We start from the raw sequence: 20,016 nt of genomic DNA, 5'->3' as shown, positions 1-20,016 counted from the left end.
CGTGTTGTCCAATCACCGAAGACTTTAGTGGCGCTCGACCAATGAGGGCAAAGATTGTTGTGGGGCCATGTGAGAGGTTTGACGGACGTGATTTTTCAAGTTGTTGTGGTAAATGAATGGTCTGAGCATTGAAACACTAAGTCAGTAGGTAAGTAAAGCTAAAGTCACTTCTTATATTTTTTATTTTGTTCACATAAGTGTCAGCTTATGCGCTCTTTATAATGGCCCGCCGCTATTCCGTGCCTAAAGAGTCACCTAACTCAAGACTGTGTGTCGCTTTGACCTTGTTGGCTCATTTCATTACAGAACCTGAACACTGTTTTACAGAAGCAGCCCCTTATTTTACAGTCACAGCCCATCTCTTGTACAACAGCCTGAGTATACATAACTTCAATTTAACTGTATGTTAATGTGTACATAAGAACAAGCTGGCACAATATTCAATACGACTTATCGTAGATGTAAAAATGGAAAACATACTACACATTCATACATGAATGGGACATTATGTTCATTATGCTGGAATCAGCCATACACTGAATTGCTTCGTTGCATAATGGATTGCCTTACGTGTCTTAAATGTTCCGAAAACTGAAACTGTTTTTGACAAGGAGCATATCTGAGTGTTTTAGAAACACACAGCAATATGCAAATGACTTGCATCGCTCACACCTGTATGTAAAGCAGCCATAACTACCAGAAAGTCGTCTTTTTAAAACAACGTTTTGCATTTATGATGTACACCTTGTGCAAATATTAAAATGATTTAGTTCAACAGCAAGACATATATATATAACATCTATATGTGCCTGGTAGCAGTTCCATGTACATTTTTATTAGGTATCTTCTGTGTAGAGCTATCAGAGTAAGGTTTTCACTACATGTAATTTACTTTTATTCAATACTCATTCATCTTGACTTTGTTTATTGTGTGTTTTGTCTCTTCTTTGACATTTAAAATGTCCTAGTTACTTTCACATTCAAGCCTACATGATTACAACACACAACCAAGTATTAACTGTATAATCTATTTTAAATACTGCACATTGTTACTACTCTTTTGTATGCCTAAGTCTCCAAAATGAACAAAACTAAAATACTTTGAGCTTATTCATGTTTTTGTAAGAGAGGTTTAGGGCTAAAGTATGGATTATAATGCAGCACTCTGCAGCTAACAGGCATTTTCAAATATCATAGTATTTGATGGGAGGGTAAATAATTAAATGAATCATGGATCTATTCCATTTAGCTGTATTGAGAGCCATTTTCAAACTCCAATAGCCATCATCATTTTCATTATTTCTTTCCTAATATGACAACTCAAAATGTCTGATGTGAGAAATGCCTACTGATCAGGGAAACTTATTTTAAATATTTTAAGAATACTCAGATACTCAGTTTGTCAGATCTGGCAAACCGCTGACAGGGGAAAAGGACCATTCATTGTGTATGATGTCCACTATTAATACTAGCTGAGTGATGAGTGATCAGTGTAATCCTTAAGGCAGCTGTAAAAAACGTTTTTGTGGCTGAGATAGGCCAGAGGCAGCACAAGATCACAGGACAGTGTAAGCCTCCCGAGGAGGCAATAGCCCAACTGCTCACTTTACAAATGCTCTCAGCAGAGGCAGTCCTGCTGTTTTGACAGCACTGTTGAGATTTATATGTGCTGACAGGAGACCAAGGGAATATATCATGACTGACAACACTGAGCATTGTGGAAAGCCTGTACGAGACAAATAAGATGTGAGACTATCTCAGACAGAGGAGAGCTGGCTTTAGCAGTGCAACGTGCAGGATGTAGTACATTTCTGTGGAAACTTTCTCCACATCCTCTGCACAGTGCCAGTCACCTCATTTCCAATTGTCTCGAATCCCAATTTAACCCGTGGCTCTGTAGCACAATCCTGTGTGTTAGTGTAAATACTGCAGCCTAATTGTAGAAAAATAACATAATTTCCCCCCTTTTTAAATATGTAATCTGTGCATGTTGGTGTTTTTTCTGCAGTGTTTTTGTCCGTTTTATCAGTCTCTGTATCTGATTGAGCTATATAATGGCAGCAGTCATAACATGTCAGACTGTTCCTGGTCAGATTGTTTTGGTTTCATCCGTAGGATGCAAGATTATCATCAACATGCAGCATATTTGTTATTTTAGCCACAAAAGTAAAGTAATATTCTAAGGACTCAAGTACAATAAGCATAGGATGGGTTTTGTACCCACCTGATGTTCTCAAAGGATTTTTCCATTTATTCAACATCCCCTGTTTTGAAGAAAAGCTGTATTTAGATTTTTTGCTAATATGGCATGAAATACAGCAAGCCATATTTAGTTTGACTTATAGGATAGAAAATAAAATGACAATAAAGAGAAAGTAATTCATTTAGAATTGAAGGAAATCCCATTCTTAAAAATCATAGGTTTGCATTAAGGTTGAGGTATCTGTCATTAGCTATTGTCAAATATATATGGGGCATTGTTGTGAACAGGCAAGTGCCAAAGACAAACTCCTTTGTGAATATGATACAACACATGATAAGATCTCTCAATTCTCTCAGCACCAGACCAGCAACATGCATTCGCTTTGGTCAATACAATAAGGCTTAGTTGCTGATTTTTCCATTCTATGTAATTGGCTGGGGACTCTGTCAACCCACACTTCCTTTCAATTCATAGCAGTTGTATTCATATCACTTGGCTATTATTTGCTCTGTCTGACCCATTGATTGTAGGTTTAAACCCTCAGCTCCTCAAATAGTAACCTCGCTCAGCTGTTTCACGGCTATGTTGCCGTTAGCAACAATGAAAAGAGCAATATGGAGATCAGTTGCTTCAATAAAGCTTCTGATAGAAGGCAGACCTAAAGGAGATGGGGGCTAGACATGGTACTCTGTGACTGGGACTTTTACATCTGTCACTCTCCATCTTGCCAGGTGTCTGTGTCTAAACCAGCAGGATTATCTGTGATTGGACTGATAGTTGAAACAGACCCCCCTGGTTGCCAAACCTCCTCCTTTTTATAGATCACATTAAGATCAAATCAAGCTCTGCGCAACAGGACTAATGCCCCACCCTCCTCTGCCTTCTGCTGCCCAGAGGAAGACATCAGAGGTGGGATTGGTCCCCTCTCTGGTGCTGCCTGCTCCTCCAGACTCCCTTCCATCTGGGATCCTCAGGGAGAAAAAGAATATCTGACAAGGGGCTTGTAAGCCTCTTAGCCCCCCTGTTGCCCAGCTCTCTCTCAGCCCATGTTTTCCTAATTTAGTTGTGTAAGGAGTCCACTGCAAGGCCCTTATGTGATGTTTGGATTGGGATTCTCTTTGTGACTCTAATAGACTGGCCATGTTTTTCAATTAACACTCCTCAGCCAGTGGCAGGTTCAAATCTCTTGAGACCAGTAGCGGCAATTCCTTTATGAATATTTCCTTATGGCTTCAATGATGCGTGTTTAATCAGGTATCAATGTTGATATGCTGTTATTGACTTCACCTTCTCTACGTTTTTTTGTTTGCTGTTCCTAAATTAGCTTAGTTTGCACTAAGGTATTTCAACGACACTTGGCAAAACCCAATAGAATTGGCCGTATAACTTCAACGGAAAAAAGACAGTTAACGTTTTTATGAAGATATGAACGCTTTTTTTTCCCAATACACAAGTGTCATTTTTCTAAAGTTAAATATAATATATATAATGAAATTACCAAGACTATCTTTATCTTTGAATCACAACCATTAAAGTAAATTGGGATATTTTCAAGGGGCATTTGATTGTTTACATCCTGATAATGCATCACATTTGATGTTATGAAAGGACAATAACAACTTGTCCTACACTTCTTAACTTTTGAGAGACAGCTTCTATTTTCTAGTGGTTTTGTCTGTCAAAGCGTCTTCATTAATGTCAACACAGATGGCAGAAACATGCCTTTGTTTACATTTTATTTGTGTAGTGTCTCTAATTCTACATTTAAAAGGCTTTTGATGTGGACACATTGATAGGCATCCCTGTTATTGCTGCACTTTATGATTTCTCATAATTGGTATTGGTAAAAAAAAAGAATGTATCTACTTGTGATCGCTTTGCCCTGAGTAACGGCCTCCCCCAGTAAGAGGATCACAGAGTTAAACACACAATGAAGTGTTTCCATCCACAGCTATTCATTTGGGATCCCCCTCTTTTCCCCACTGTAGCGCTGTGCTGTGACCACGGGAGGCCGGTGGCCACAGATGGTTCTGCAGAGGGGGCTGCGCTGACTTTCTTTGTTTTCCAATGAACATGTTTGGTGTGTAATCCTGGATTAACAGAGAGACTTTGTGTTAATTCACAGCTGTAATACAGCATTCGATTAATATTGGTGCTCCCCAGCACACACATGGGCTGGGTATTAGGGGCAAGAGATAGTGTGGGTTGTCTGACTCTTTGCCCTGGGGAGTTAGAGGTAATAGAGATCTAATCAGAAGTCCCTGTGGATGTCCACCTTATTCTGAATCCCAAAGGAGTCACTGCGGCTCAAATACACTTCCTATGAAACACATAGGTAATGCTTTTGTCTGTGCACAGTCACACCACATGCGCACACACACAAGCGCACACTATCAATGACAGAGGGTGCCTCAGAAAACCAGGCGGCTGCATATGGACTCTCTTGATATCAGTCACTGGCCGTGTGATCTTGTTATGCAAAGTCCCTTAATCCCTACCTATGATGAATCCAGGCTGGAATGGAGGGGGAGCTGAAACAGAGATATGAGGGCAGCTGTAAGGGAGGCCGTCCACTGTGCTCTGCGAATAAGTGCTAGCAAAGATTCCTGATCCCCAGCCTAGCAGAAGGAAGAGCACATGTGAGATCATGTCTGAGAGTACTTTGCAGTCCTGCAATAACAGAGATGCTGCTGGAGGATGCTGAGGGCAAGACAAATAGAGTTGAACATGTCACCTTAGTGCTGACCTAGAGATTCACATTAACCTTTAGACCACTCGCTTCCCTACAGAGGAATTATAGGGCCAGGGGTGTCCTTGTACCAGCTGTGGTAGGACTGAGTTTATAGTTCCCGTGGAAAGGAACCAGAGAGCAAAATCTCACTGGAAAGGGGCACCTCATTTGGGCCCTGTGCTGAGCGCATATACGTCCCTCTTCACCTGTTATTCAGGGTTGCCAGGGGTGATCAAGGGAAAGTGGGAAGAGTGGAAAAGGCAGCACGCAGGGAGGTGAAAGGATGAAGTTGGTCTTTTTTGGATCAGAGAGGATGGTGAATGGGCCAAAGAGACAAACCATGCTAGGGATGAACGAATAGATAGAGGGTTTAATAGGTGGAATATAGTTGGCATGAATGAGAGAGCATTTTGTGTGTGTGTGTGTGTGTGTGTGTGTGTGTGTGTGTGTGTGTGTGTGTGTGTGTGTGTGTGTGTGTGTGTGTGTGTGTGTGTGTGTGTGTGTGTGTGTGTGTGTGTGTGTGTGTGTGTGTGTGTGTGTGTGTGTGTGTGTGTGTGTGTGTGTGTGTGTGTGTGTGTGTGTGTGTGTGTGTGTGTGTGTGTGTGTGAGAAAAGCAGAGGGGGGTAATGGGATTAGGGGTAACACCTTTGGCAGGGCTGGGAGAGCCACCTGACACCCGGTCTGTTGGGGACCTGGGGAGAAAGGGGGGGTGGAGGTGGTGGGGCAAGGGAGAAATTGGGGGTCTAATCCGTGTCCATCTTTGGGAAGTCATTCCCAGAGCTCTGAGGATTTGGGGCTTTGGTTTCCGCTCTACTTGCTTTTGTTAATAATACCCTGGGAGGGAGAGAAGACATGGAGAGAGAAAGAAGGAAAGAGACAGAAGGAATAAGGGAAACGGAGGAAAATAGTTCTTTACCCTGTGGCGGACTGGCAGGACGGCGGCCTGAACTATAAAATGTTTGAAGTGCAGACTAAACCGAGCTTTATCTATTCTTCTCAAAAACATACAGTTTCAATCTGTTTGTGTATTTGCATGTGTGTGTGTGCAGGTGAGCCAGCGTACACACTGAGCACGGCAGTGTGTAAAGATTGACTTACTTTCTTCTCTCCGAACAACAGGTTGCAGCTTGAGTAAAAGTCAATAACCTGAGTGTGGCTGGGATGTTTGCTCAGAAGACACACGGTCCTTGTGTGTGTGACAGAGTGTTTGCAGGGCGGGCGGACGGGTGCTGCTGGGGGTGTCTCTGTGTTTCTATGGTGCTGACAGAAGTTGATAACTGCTCTAATGATTGTGGTGGTAGTGGAGGCAGCCCTGTGTCAGCAGCTGGCTGCAGACAGTGTGGAGCTGCAAGGCTGGATGTGTCACAGCCTCCGTGTTTGTCCATCACCTGAGCGCAAGGTGTCGATTGGTCCATCCTACACAGGAGCAAAGTTCAGCGCAGTTTTCGGGTGTGAACCGGCCGCTCAGCCTCTGAGAATGAAACACCAGGGAATGTGCCATCTTAGCAGTAGGCCAACTGTGACAACCTTGTCCACACCTTTTTAAGAATTAAACCCAAAACAACTTTTGTTTTAGTAATCTTGTAAAAGACATAAGCCTACCATAAATGGATCAGAAACTAAGCCCTTTACTCACCACTGTATGTTTAATAGGGCTCCACAATATATTGATTTTAAGGAGAGTATCAGTAGAAAAAACTGCACTTTAAAATGTAACTATCATTCTATTATTATTGGTACCTTTTGTGTTTCATTAAAGAATTTAATGAAATAATACATTTTTGAGCAATCGGTGTTTTCCCTATATACAAATAGCGGCGGCTCCGCGCTCACATCTAGCTGGGCCCGCGTGCCTTAGCACCGCTGCTATGACTCCATCCTAGAGGAAACACTGGCAATATTTGTATTTGATCTGGATACTGAAAAACAAGCAGAAAGGAAGAGTTCATTATAAAGAGAACTGTAAAAAATCAGGCTAAATATCGCAGACAATGTGTTTATTGCATGTCATAACGTGTAACCCCTATTGTATATAGAGCATGATAACAATGTACTCTGACATTGTGTTATAACCTCTGGTTGTGTTTTGTTTTGCAGGTGGAGATGTTCCGCAGTGTGCTGGGAAAGACCTTGGGCTTTGTGGGCTACACAGTCCAGTATGGCTGCATCGCACATTGTGCCTTCGAATACATTGGAGAATTTGTGGTGGTTCGTAGATTAATGTTACAGAAATAATGTCCAGGCTGTTATTTTTTTTCTCAAATCCTGTCAACAAATCTATGCACAAAAAAAACAACGATGTATTTCTTCTTCAGTGTTCTGGTCCATCCATGGAGCCAACCATCGTCAACCATGATATTGTGTTCTCTGAACGGATGAGTCGTCAGCAATGCAAAATACAGAAGTGAGTTCCAGTCAATGGATTCATATGCATTGGGCAAATGCCGGAATATGAAGAGACATTTACAAATTATATTTTCTACCTGCACGATTTTAAATTCTAATTGTATTTCCTTTTTTGTTTCTTAGAGGAGTTAAGAAAATATGGCAGCATTTTTTTACAAATATATATCATAGATAAAGCCAGATATCTTTGCTTTATTTTTGTGTATTACTGCACAGTGAGGTGTTACAAATTAATTGATTTGTGTTTTCTTTTCAGGGGTGATATCATTATTGCAAAGAGTCCATTTGACCCTAACATGAACATTTGTAAAAGGGTAATTGGACTGGAGGGTGACAAGGTCTGCACAAGTTCCCCATCAGATCTTTTCAAGGCCCACACATATGTGAGTATGTTTACATCTTTGTAGGGCTGCTCAATTCATCGTATTTTAATCCCAATTAAGATTAGGCTTGCAACGATTACGAAAACAACGTAATCGAAATAAAAAGATTATTTTTTATTATTATTATTACTTTTTTTTTCAAATAATTTCTTTTTTTTATTGGTTTTTCAGTTGAATTATACTTACAGTTCAGGGTAATCAACTGTTCAATAAATTGATGTTTTCAAAGTAAATGGATAATCATTTTTAATAATCGTGATATCAATTATTGACCCAAATAATCGAGATTATGATTTTTGCCATAATCAAGCAGCCCTACATCTTTGTCATGATTTCCAGAGGCTTTTCTTATGCTTTCCTGATAAGCATCTTTCTAAGCTTTAGAAGGTTTTTTCTCTTTTGAAGAAGAAAATGTTAAAATAAAACAGTAAAAGAGAGCATGACTAAAGAACGTGTTTACAATAAAATACTTGTTTCATCCTAAAATGACAAAATCTCTATGCATAATGCAAAATCGTCTGTCAGTTTTTCTTTGGTTGTCTTTGTGTGTGTGTACCACAGTCTATAGGCTATCATAGTTGTTTACATTTTAGACGGCACACATCCATTTTGTGTCATTGGTCAAAATATCAGCTTTTGACAACACCTATATTTCCTCAGAACAGTGATAAAACCACAGAGTGAGCAGGGGTTCTGCTGCTGAAACCACTGTCATTGCTTTTCTATTACTACTCTCCCCAACGCCCACAGCTCAGGCCTGCAATCTCTCTGAAGCCTGTTAGAGTTAGTGCCAGCCGAATGGACAGACTGATGGGTGGGCGGAGGTGTGTGTATGTGTGTGTGCTTGTGCGTGTGTGTGCATACGTCGGCAAAGCAAAGGTTGCGTTGAATGTTTTTGAATTTATTGCGTATTTTATAGACTATGGGCAGGCTGTTGAATGAGTTCAGAAAAAAAACATAGCATAAGGCCAAGCCTGTACTGTAAGTGTCATTCAACAAATGAAATGAGGAATAAAGAGGTTTCTTCTTCTACTAGCTTCATCCCCAACCCCACATACACAGGAGGGGACTTGTAACAGGTGACATCATTGGGTTTTCACTTGTGATCCCAGGATGAAATGACGGTCCAGTTTGAGTCATTTTTAAGTTTCCCACTAGGTGCACAGCTACTTAAGTTTTAATTTATCTACAGTGCACAAAAAACTTGTCTTGCACATATATGGTTTTATCATTTGGCCAGCCTGACTAACCATCTCATTGGGTCTGTGAGGGGTAGTCACACTAAATACAGGCTCCAATGTGTCCCCAATAGCACTGATAGCAGAGATGATACCTTGGGCAACCTCTTTAACAATCATGATGTTGAAGTTTTCGGAGCTCGCATAAAGGACATGGTCGTTTTTGGACGTCCAGAATCAAAGCAAAAGTCAAAGGAAGTATTTTTCCCAGACTGGACAAAACGTCATGCTTTTAATAGTGGCCAGAATACATTAAAACAATAATTGAACTGAAAAGGCACACCTGCATAGCTAATGTTATTCTAAAGTCTTACAGTTGTGAGCATCAAAAAACAATGGAGGATGCTTAAAATAACCCTTCACAAAGCTGATTGTCACTGAGCTTTTTTTTTTGTTAAAGCAGAATAAGCTTTCCTATGTAAAATTATTTCATTATCTCCCAGGAGCAAAACCATCAGCTTCATGTGACAGCATTGGAGGTAGCTGAGGAAACACCCGCTGACAATATAAATGTTTGAATTCCCTCAGGGAGTTTTTTCCCCAGAGGATGTATGTTTTGTCTGTGACTATTAGGATGGTGTTTGGCATTAGGGTCGGACCTGTAAAGATGAATTTTGGAAGCCAATGTTAGACCCTGTCATCACCTCCTTTTTTGTCCTGACAGACAGGCAGGTCCTCTCCTCCCTCAGAGATCCAACAGCCGACTAATTGCCCTGTCACCTTTTAGGAATCATTTCTGTGTGTGAGCTATTGTGTCAAAACAATGACACTTGATCCCAAATATTATAGCAAAGCGAGGGGGGACAGAGGGGGAGATCAAATGTCCCCATACGTTATGTTCTTTGCAGTAAAGATAGACAGAGAGATATAGTAAAAGATGATCTCTATAAGCCTGTATGTGTTTAAGCTAAACATAGTTCACTACCTCAATCATGTTAACGTAATGAGCACTGTAATGGTGTGGCTGTTCAACAACACACCTTCGCAGCAACGAGAGCTCTAGTTTCAGTGCCTCTCGACACGTCCTTGACAGGTACACAATGTCTCGCTTTGACCCAGCTTACAACTGCAGGACGAGGGCAATCTCTACCGTCCATCACACCAGAGCCGCCGGCAGGGTTGATCAAAGTGACTCTAAAAACGATATAACTATATGGCTAAACTGATGAATGATTGAGGTATCTCCATTCCACCCTGTCTGCAGAGAAGCTTCACAAACCCAACGGACGTGCATAGAGACTTTTAATGAGGCTCGTGGCTTTGTGGTCATTTACAGGTGCTTGAAACAGCAGTTGTCTTTGAAAAGAAGAGTCAAGGATGGGGCATCATCTGGTTACACCGCTGTTCTGCATTAACCTAGCTTTAATTCAGAGCCTAACCTTTTGACTTACTATTTTTTGTCCCGCCCTCATTCACACACCTGCGACTTGCAAGGTGATATGCATAAGCTTTTCTCCAAGTTTCAGACCTCTTCACTTTTTCACTTTTCTGAAATACTGCTTCGTTGATCCTTAAAGTACTTTTCTCTTTATTTATGCTTGGATTTCTCTTTAGGGTAATTTGTTTGACGGGGCTCAAAATCAGACCGCTTATTTCAGCTGGTGCCAATCGTATTGATCGATCGCCATAGAGGTCTTATTACTGAAGCTTGATCCTTAATAAAGCGGAAGAGATGTTGACAGTGACTAAGAAAAGTTTCCTAATTTCCAAAAAGTGCTGCAGCTTGAAATGTCTTAATCAAAGCTCCAGGTCTTAAGGATAAGTACAAGAAAGATGAAGCTTTTTTTAATAGAAGATGCAGAGAAATGGGGGGGTTCTGGTTTGGCAGATGACAAACGGTGGTGTTTCTTTTTCCTGTGCTTGGGAGCCAGCATATGTTACCATGTTAATGAGGTGTAATGGTGGGAATCCAGCATGCTGACATATGGTTCTCAGATGACTCCTTTAATGATATTCATTTGCGTCGTCATTATTCAGTGAGTTGTTTACCTCGTGTTAGGTCAACATGTCAATGGCTCGTGATTATGTCACATCATCTGTCTCAATTATCGAATATGAAACAAAACGCAGCATCCCACAGTAGGACTGAAGACTTTAATCAGAGAGCAGGGTGATGGGACTGAGAAATACGAGCAGATGCGAAGATGTGACTTCACCTCAGTGTGGATATTATTATTTTTCCTTATTCATGTTATTCTCTACTGCAGAAGACTTTTGCCGTTAAAAAGTTAGGCAACACAAAAATAGACTCGTGGATTGTGATGCCCATTATGACAATATAATGTGTTGTTGATCCTGTCTGCACATATAGGGGGGACAGCGCACTTAATTAGGGCCTTGACAAGCCTACTCTCCTAAAGTGATGAGATTAATCATAATTGGTGTCACTGTGAATTAGAGCCCGCTTGGATGAGCGCCCCACTGGCAGGTCAGAGCGCGGTGGAGACCCTTGGACACTGCTGCTAGCCGAGGCTTAGCCCTCTCCGTCTCCCTGTTTCCCTCTCTCTCTCTCTCTGCCCAGCTATCTCAGGCCCCTCTCCTGCTCTGCCCTCCCTGGGTAAGAGGGGCGCAGATCTCAGCCAACAGCCTAATGACCCCTTTTGAAGTTCTTCTAAATCCCCCCCGACCCTGCCCGTTACCCATGACCCCTCTCCTAAGACGGTTCGGGGTTAAAGAGGGACAGGCAGGTTTGACGTTAAGATTGGCTGAGGAGGCAAGGCCGGCCGAGGCGTAGGGGGTGGGGTTAAGGTAGATTCTCACTGCATAATGGTTTAACTGACTTTTTCGTGTTAAAGTTAAGTAGTGCTGCAACACAAATATTTGTGGGGTGAAACAGTCCATGTTTTTCCTCTTTCCATGTGTGTGGTGATGTTTTTAGGTTCCAAAAGGCCATGTATGGCTAGAAGGGGACAACCTGAGGAACTCCTCTGACTCAAGGAGCTATGGCCCAATTCCCTATGCCCTGATCCGAGGGCGTGTTTGCCTAAAGGTAACTGGGGTTGTGAAATGCATGTTGTGATGTATTTATTTTGTATTAAAAAACAATTGTTCTTCATAATGAGGAAAATAGTTTGATTAAATCTTTCAATAATGGGGTCTAACAGTGCTAGGTGTTGAGCTCCTTTTTTTTTTCATTTGGTTTTTCATTAGTGCAGCATGGCCATATTTAAGCACAATTGAGAGACGTGAGTCAGTTGGAAGTTCAAAGCAAGTGTGTCTGATTGACCAAAGCCTGGACAACATATTGTCTAGCTTTCCATTCTGCTGTGTTGTCATGTCACTGGATGTCATAGCAACCACGACCCTGGAAACAGGTCAGCCAACCTTCCGTCCCTCTGATTGGGCAGCGGCACTCCACTGGAGGCCCTATAACGACAGCTGATGAAATAACAAGATCTTCTAGGAAGTCAAACGCATTATTAAAAGGCATATTAGCAAATGTGTCCAAAAAGGGAGATAAAGTGTTGCACATGATGCTAAGGAGTCATTCAGGAAATGTTGTGAGTGTAATAGCTCTTTTTTTTTAACCCATTGTTTCTCTGTAACCTTTGTCCCATACAGCTCTGGCCACTGCATAGTTTTGGGAGCCTCAGTGAAAGCCCAACCAGACGGATCATTAAAGCCCGGAGTGACTCAGACTGACTCATTTACTTTGTTTGTACCGTATGTTACTTTGTTTTCAACCATTTTGAATAAAGCTGATATTTATATAAATGCATATTTTAAAAGGTAGTTATTCTTTTGTTTCTCAGTATTTTTAAAGGGTTAAAACATCATGCAATCATACATTATAATACTTCATCTTTAGATACATTTTTTGGTGATTAGGCCTTGTCCTCTGGGGCTTACATTGTGCTGGACGTGCAGCACTACACTATAAAAAAACGGCATTGCGTGAGCAGCCAATACAGCTGCGTCTCTGAGGAACTGCTAATGGCAGAAAATGGGCAGCACAAGATTGATGTTTGAGATCGTGCTCATTCAGTAATAAGACAAAAAATAATTCAACGTTTTCGATATATAAATATGATGGGATGGGTACTTATTGCTGAATTTAACTGTTTAATTTAATTTGCTGTGAAATGCACCCAAACAACTATTTACAGGACAACTGAACTTTTGCTTTAAACAAGGATATCTGTCTCAATCTATAAACTATGACCAAAGGAAAGTCATGCTTTTAAAAAGATATTATTAATTTCATGTTTACCCTTTCTTAGTATTATGGTAAAACAAAAGCTCTCATATCGTTTAATATTTCATTAGGCTGCCAAGGCAATTGAAAAAATGTTAACATTTCCCATTTAACCATACAATATTAATAAGCACTTAGTAAGGGCCTCACTCACCACTGGAAACAGCGCGTGTGTCTGTGGAACCAAACCAGTCCTACAACCAGTATTCAACATGCACTTAAGACACAGCATTATTATCAGCTTCCTGTAGTAACCAAACATCATGTAAATGTGGTTTTATCTTGTTGGGGTAAAGGGCTAAGAAGAAACTGGAAGTTAGATTGCTGCCAGTGAAACCAAACTTCTCAGTCATATCAAAGTTTAACCAGGTTTCTTATAGGATTTTAAGAGGAGTGCATGTGCATGACAAAGAGTTAATGGGAAAAGTAATGAGGCAGTAAGAAGGAAGCATGTAAATGTAGGTCTTGTGTTTTGTATCTGAAATAATAAATAAGCTGAAGCTAAACTAAATGAACAAAAAGTTTCCGCCTCTAAAAAGCAGGTTAAAACTATTCTCTCAATAGGGAGCTAGCCCTGGTACAGCGCATAGTGACTTAGTGAAAGCAACAACTTCTGACCAAGAGTTACAAACTAAGATGGTTGTGATATTATATTGTTCTCCAGTCTGCTTAATCTCGCAAAAAGGCCTGCACTACATCCTCATTTTAAACCCTGCTCAGCCCCTCTTGGAAACAGAAACATAACTGCACATTCACATACTGAGCTGTGGAAGCTCAGCTGGTCATTCTCCGAGGCAGAGAGGGACTCTTCTCCTTAGAGCTCCCCAGGGGAAGTGAGTCCCCAGCAGCCGTGGGTCCCTGTCCAGCTGCCTCCTCTGTCTGGAGGGGGCCAGAGGGTCAAAGACAAGGCTCCCTGTGACACTGAATTATCTGCCTGAGTGTGATTGTGCCTGCTGGGAGTCCGCTCAAGATTGTGTGAGCGTCTGTGTGTGTGTACACATGAAAAATATTTATGTAGGATTTTGCTTCAAGCACATCTTGGTTTCTCAATGTTTAATATTCATCTGCTGCGTGTCAACACGGTGCCAGTGTTCAGCTGAAATGCTCACACGAGTAATCTTTGCGTGGCCCTTTTAAGATACTGCCCTATAGAGGGAGCTCTCACTGTTTATTGTAAACCAAGGTCCTGGTGGAAGAAGCTCTTAATGATTTAAGTAATGTTAACACGGTAAAAGGCTAAAAGCTGAAGATTGGGGATTCACACCGCCTCAAGTACAGGACAAGTATTTCCCCTCAAGATGAAAAAGGCCGGCTTTAAAGTTACACCTGATCAGACTCTCCTCATATAGTACCTACATTAAAGCTTCATATTACTAGAAGTATATAGATACATCCTGTATTTTGCCTTTGTTGTTGTAGTTGTGTCAGGAGACCAGAGTTTCAAAAAGATGACCGGGCAGAGGTGTATATCCTTATCATGCTGAGTGGGCACAAAGCTGGGACTGAGGCAGGAAGAGATAGAGATCGGAAGAAACGGACAACAGACAGCTGTGCTGAGCTATGCAGCACCACAGAGTCAGGCTGTGTGCTGTCAGCGGGCTGAAGTGTGTCTGCTGCTCCGTAACAGAACAGTGGGACCGAACACATGTATTGTCATAGTGTTGCTGCAGTATGTAGCTCTACATCTGCCAAGCCGAAAGATAAACTTTTGAAAGGGTCATCTTTCTAACAATGCAGCGAACCAGAGTTTTCAATTTATTTATTCATGCATTCTTTTTCATTTTCGATCATGGTGCCTACATTACCCACAATGCAACATAACCCACAATGTCATCATGGGACATTGAGGTTTGTTCTTCTTGTAATGGCTGGTACATCAATGTTACTGTTAAGTTGCCAGATATTTGTGATTTATCTTTTACTAGAAAGAAGTCCTTTCATCTGGGAAAATTAAGAGCCATAGTGTTGTATCTTTTGTCACCTCATCCAACCATGTTAAATATCATGTATGCCTTACTTGGGGTCCAAATCCCTGGTAAACCAATTATTAGTAATTCATCCCTTTGTGTTGTTCTCAGGATGAACGTTTTAAGAAAAGGGTTTCTCTACACCGCTGTAATCATGTTATTGCATAAAGTGACACAATTAGCAGAGCAAATTACCCTGATGAAGGGCATTATGTTAAGTTAATAAACAGTAGCTTTGGGTTTATTTTTCTTGGCCTTGTTTATATACAGTATGTTTACCAAGAGCCACACCAATTAGTCAATAATGCGAGGTTACTATATGTCTGTTTATCAAATATATCTGGGCAATTTGGGTATTCAAAAAATATTTGAGTAGGTTGATATCATGTGAGGCCATTCAATAAATACCACCATCATTTTGTTTTAATTGGAGTTTTGCATTGTGAGGACTAATAATATTATTATTTGCATTATTTCTGTTATTATTATTATTATTCAGTATGGGTCCCTCATACTTGCCCCCTCTACTGTGTTTCCTGAAACTGTTGCACTAACTAAATAAAGGAGTTAAGCAACAGGAAGATGAGAAATAAGCGGAGGCAGCAGAAGGGACAAGAGGGAACTGGAGTGGAGAATAGTTGAATATGGGGTAGAGACGGGAAGACAGGCAGTATCTGTTTGCTTGATTCCTTGGTTCATTTCAGGTTAATTGAATCCTTTAAAAGTGCAGAGACACGTGAAAGAGGAGAGGGAGGTATGGTTAAAGAGAGTAAGAGAACCGCCCGTCACCGGTAATGGCCTGGTTTGTTTGTTTTCATATCCATGGTAGAGAACGTGACCCAAAAGTAAACTTGGGTCAGACGCTGCAGCATTACTCAGACAGCCAAATGTCTCTTTTAGTGCTGTCTGCAAACAAAAATATCTGTGCTGAGGACGCACTACCGGCACGAGGTCACTAATGAAAACTTATTTAGCCTTTATCACTCTAAACTTTTGGCTCTCAGTAACTAAGCAATATCAATTAAACTGCTGTGCGAATTCAACCATGCTTCATTTCTCCTCCCTCTCTCTTTGCATATTCCTGTTCTATTGATGCATCCTGTTTTCTGCCTCCTCTTTTCCTTTACTCTCCCATCCGCTCGTGTTGCTGTTAGTTGATAAGGGAATTGCTCCTTTCATTGACGGATCCTTTCATTCTCCTCTTTTAATCAAGCCTGTTAGTACTTCTTAATTAAGACATCACAGTCGCGTTTGATCACACTTTCTTTTCTGTGTGTGTGAGAGAGTGAGAGCGCATGAAAAAGAGTGGGGATACTCTACCGGTCCCTGTTCTGTGTGTGAAGATGACTGAACAGCTTCAAGTGGGGCACATACACCTCCTCCAACTCTGTTCTGCCAGCCCTTGAGGCATGTGGTGTGTACATCTCCCAAGCCAACAGGCGTCAACCTCCAGAGATCCATACTAGACAGATGGTATTGGAGGCTGGGTAGGACGGCTATCGAGCTCCCTACTGTCAGTTTGTTGTGATGATCACACACACCAGGCTGTCAATACTCACAGTCCACTAATCAAAGAGGTTGAAAAAAAAAAAACAACACAAAGAGTATTAAGAAAACTTTTGCTGGATTTCATTAAAGAAGTGAGTTTATGAACTTCTAACACAAAAAGTAACACTTGTACATGTTTGGTTGTGTTACCACATTGTGTGTGACGCACATGGTTTCGCACGAACATTAGTCCGCCTTTGGCCTTAGTGTTTTCCCCTAAAGGCAGTCAACACTATTAGTGCTTCTTCCCTCTAATGGTGCGGGTGGGTGGGAATATGTGTTAGTACAGGGTGGGGGGCCTCTGCTGTACATACAGTACACTCACTGAGGGTCCTAATGGAAAGCTATGGGACCTCTATCCTCAGGCAAGGAGTGATGCATAGAGGAGAGGGTGGGGAGGGAGGGATGACAGAAGCCTTAGCCTGACAGGCCTGACCTATATCCCTCTTTGCTTAATAGAGAGAGGGACAGAGTAATTGGCAGATACACATTTGTAGTTAGTAGCTCCTATTCTTTCTGGAGAGTGTTTTGTGTGGTCGCTATATAGAGCAAAAGGCGAGGGTGTGGAGGATTCCTCGTTACTTGAGTCTCTTGTGTGTCACCTTTGGAGCCAAGTTAATAAGACAAGTCTTGCCTTGACACAAAAATGGTCTGCGTCATTAGCATGATCATAAGTCCAGTGGCTGCAATACTGAACCAAACTAATTTGTCTGTGTTTCTCTCTGATGGTCAGACAATTAGTCAGTCATCTGGTGTGAGCGTTTGTGAGTTATGACACAAATTATTGTGTGTGTGTGTGTGTGTGTGTGTGTGTGTGTGTGTGTGTGTGTGTGTGTGTGTGTGTGTGTGTGTGTGTGTGTGTGTGTGTGTGTGTGTGTGTGTGTGTGTGTGTGTGTGTTTGTGTGTGTGTGTGCGCGCGTGTGTGTGTGTGCGTGTATGTGTTTTTGCTGTGGTCCCCCTGGCATGTCCTGGATCCCGTGCTGGGATACGCAGCCCTTTCTGCCTGGTTTACTGATGGGGGCTATTCGGCTTCCAGACAATTTAGCAAAGGAAACTCTGCACAACAAACATAAACAGACACAGAATGATCCAGGCAATAACAGAGAGAGCACACACAAAGAAACGCAGCCAGTGACACACGTAGATATGCAAACAAAAGACAAAGTAATTATCATACATGAAGGTCACGGATGAGCACATACCACGTGGGTTGATCCGGTCTCTTATTCTTATACAATCACTCTCTCTCTCTCTCTCTCTCTCTCTCTCTCTCTCTCTCTCTCTCTCTCTCTCTCTCTCTGCGCTCTCGTATTTTTCTAACTACAGATTCTCCTCTCTGGATTAGAGCTTGCAGCTTCCCTTTCTCTGAACATGGAGTCCATTTGCCCCTAAGGTAGACTAGAGCAGGGGCAAAGAAAGGGAGAAGAGAAAGAATGGGAAAGAGAGAGGTCAGGATGGAAAACAACTTAGATCTTTAGAGCAGGACATGGGCCCGAGTGGCGATGAAGAGCTGGCATGGGGAAGCAGAGCATTGCGTGTGTGTGTGTTTGTGTTCCTCTTCGGTCACTGTAGTTCAAAAGCTGAACCGCGTCCAAGCCTCGGTAATGATTCAGCCGGCCACAACAGACTACAATAACCAACAGTCTATGGCTGGCCAATTACTGTCCGCCGCAATTATATTTCCAATTCAGAGGTAACAGGGGAAAGTGGCCAACTCAACTAATCATTTCGAGCAATTACTTTTAAAACTAATTAGAATGTCAGGTTTGGCTGTGCGTGCCTTAGCTCGGGGTAGGTTTTTGTTTGTATTTTTGTTGCTGTTTTCACTTTGTCAAATGGGTGGACTTGAAAGGAAAGAGCAGGAGGAGGGGGCAATATCAGCAACAGTGCAAGCCAAACATCAACCGCAGCCATGGATAGAGAGACTTGGTCATTATGAGAGTTTGGTGGGTTCGGGTGAATCCATTGTGCGAGAGATAATACTGTGTTCATTCTGTCGATGCCAGGCACTTTGCTGGACTGATAAAAAGGAGTTCTTGGTGATGTCAGCTGAAATGCTGTGAGAGAGCAAACAGTCCAGATCTGTGGAGCCTCTGAACTAAAGAGAGATAGAGAGAGACAGAGAGGGACGTGAAGGACGTGCTTTGTCATCACACATCATCAAAATAGTGTTGGTTCTACTCTCAAGGAACTTAAGACTTTAAGTGAATTCAAAACAAACTGAATGAAAGGTTGTACTGAAAAGTTAATGTAATGTATACTGTAAGCACATTTGAAAGGTCAGACAGTATACACTTGCATTGAATTTACAATAATTCAAAAGCATTGTTTGCTGACATTTTGTAGATTTGTATCATAATGAGATCAAACCGTGTCGTGTGTTGCAAACTATTTTGTCAAAATTATTCCTTTCTAGCTAATTGTAATTAAACCTGAATTAAACCTTTTATTTGTGAGAATATGAAGAGTTTACACTGACAAAGGGCAAAAAAGTGGAACAAAGTGATTTTCATGGCTCTTTCACACCGGAGTACTTTTACCCGTACTTTTCATTGTCATTCTGGCATTACAATCAAACATTTAAATTAGTTGTCCAGCCCTAAAATACCTGAGCAGTTTATTGAATCACTGAGCAAACAATTAGACTGCACATGCAATAATTGTTAAATGTTTCCTGAATGTGCCATGTCATAACAAAGACCACATTTGAAAGATGTGCTTTTCAACTGACTTAAACAGTTTAAAGGGGCATTTCACAAAGCTGCTGCTTAAAAATATGACAGCACACCAGAGTGTGAGTGCATGTTCAATGTGTGTGTGTGTGTGTGTGTGTGTGTGTGTGTGTGTGTGTGTGTGTGTGTGTGTGTGTGTGTGTGTGTGTGTGTGTGTGTGTGTGTGTGTGTGTGTGTGTGTGTGTGTGTGTGTGTGTTTGTGCGCCAATGTTTCCAATCGTAAAATCTGCAGGATGGGCTGTGTTATATATTTTATGAGTCTTGGGGTTTCTTTTTATACCATACCACTCTCAGACACGCAAATACCTGCTATACATAAAGCTGGTTAAGACACGCACACACGGTGACTTGTAAATGTAAAAAGCTTGCTTTAAAAATAAGTGGATGGTCCTCCTCAATAAAATTCATTTAGTAATGCACAGCAGGGTACGGAAACTCACGCAACTCTGGTAGACACGCGTAGTTATTTAATGTAGATCATCCCAACATTTAACACGGTTTCGTTTTTTGTAAGAAAAAATATAATCAAATGAATGCCAAAAAACAAATATAATTTACTTAATGCATACAATATTGATACAATCAGTGCTTTCAGGCATGTGGACCAAGACCA

General features: G+C 41.5%; 1 protein-coding gene across 1 annotated transcript; it reads left to right on the top strand.

The window, feature by feature from the left end:
• Positions 1 to 12: 12 nt before the first annotated feature.
• immp1l (inner mitochondrial membrane peptidase subunit 1) lies at positions 13 to 12,679 on the top strand. The gene is made up of 6 exons (XM_079665146.1): positions 13 to 148; positions 7,032 to 7,142; positions 7,250 to 7,338; positions 7,597 to 7,723; positions 11,840 to 11,950; positions 12,523 to 12,679. Exons 2-6 carry the CDS (start codon positions 7,038 to 7,040, stop codon positions 12,601 to 12,603), a joined length of 513 nt encoding a protein of 170 aa, XP_079521272.1. The 5' UTR covers positions 13 to 148; positions 7,032 to 7,037; the 3' UTR covers positions 12,604 to 12,679.
• The last annotated feature ends 7,337 nt before the right edge of the window (positions 12,680 to 20,016 follow it).

The sequence above is a fragment of the Notothenia rossii genome (assembly GCF_949606895.1).
Source record: "Notothenia rossii genome assembly, chromosome: 2".
Lineage (NCBI taxonomy): Eukaryota > Metazoa > Chordata > Actinopteri > Perciformes > Nototheniidae > Notothenia > Notothenia rossii.
This window is presented reverse-complemented; position numbering and strand designations above follow the sequence as displayed.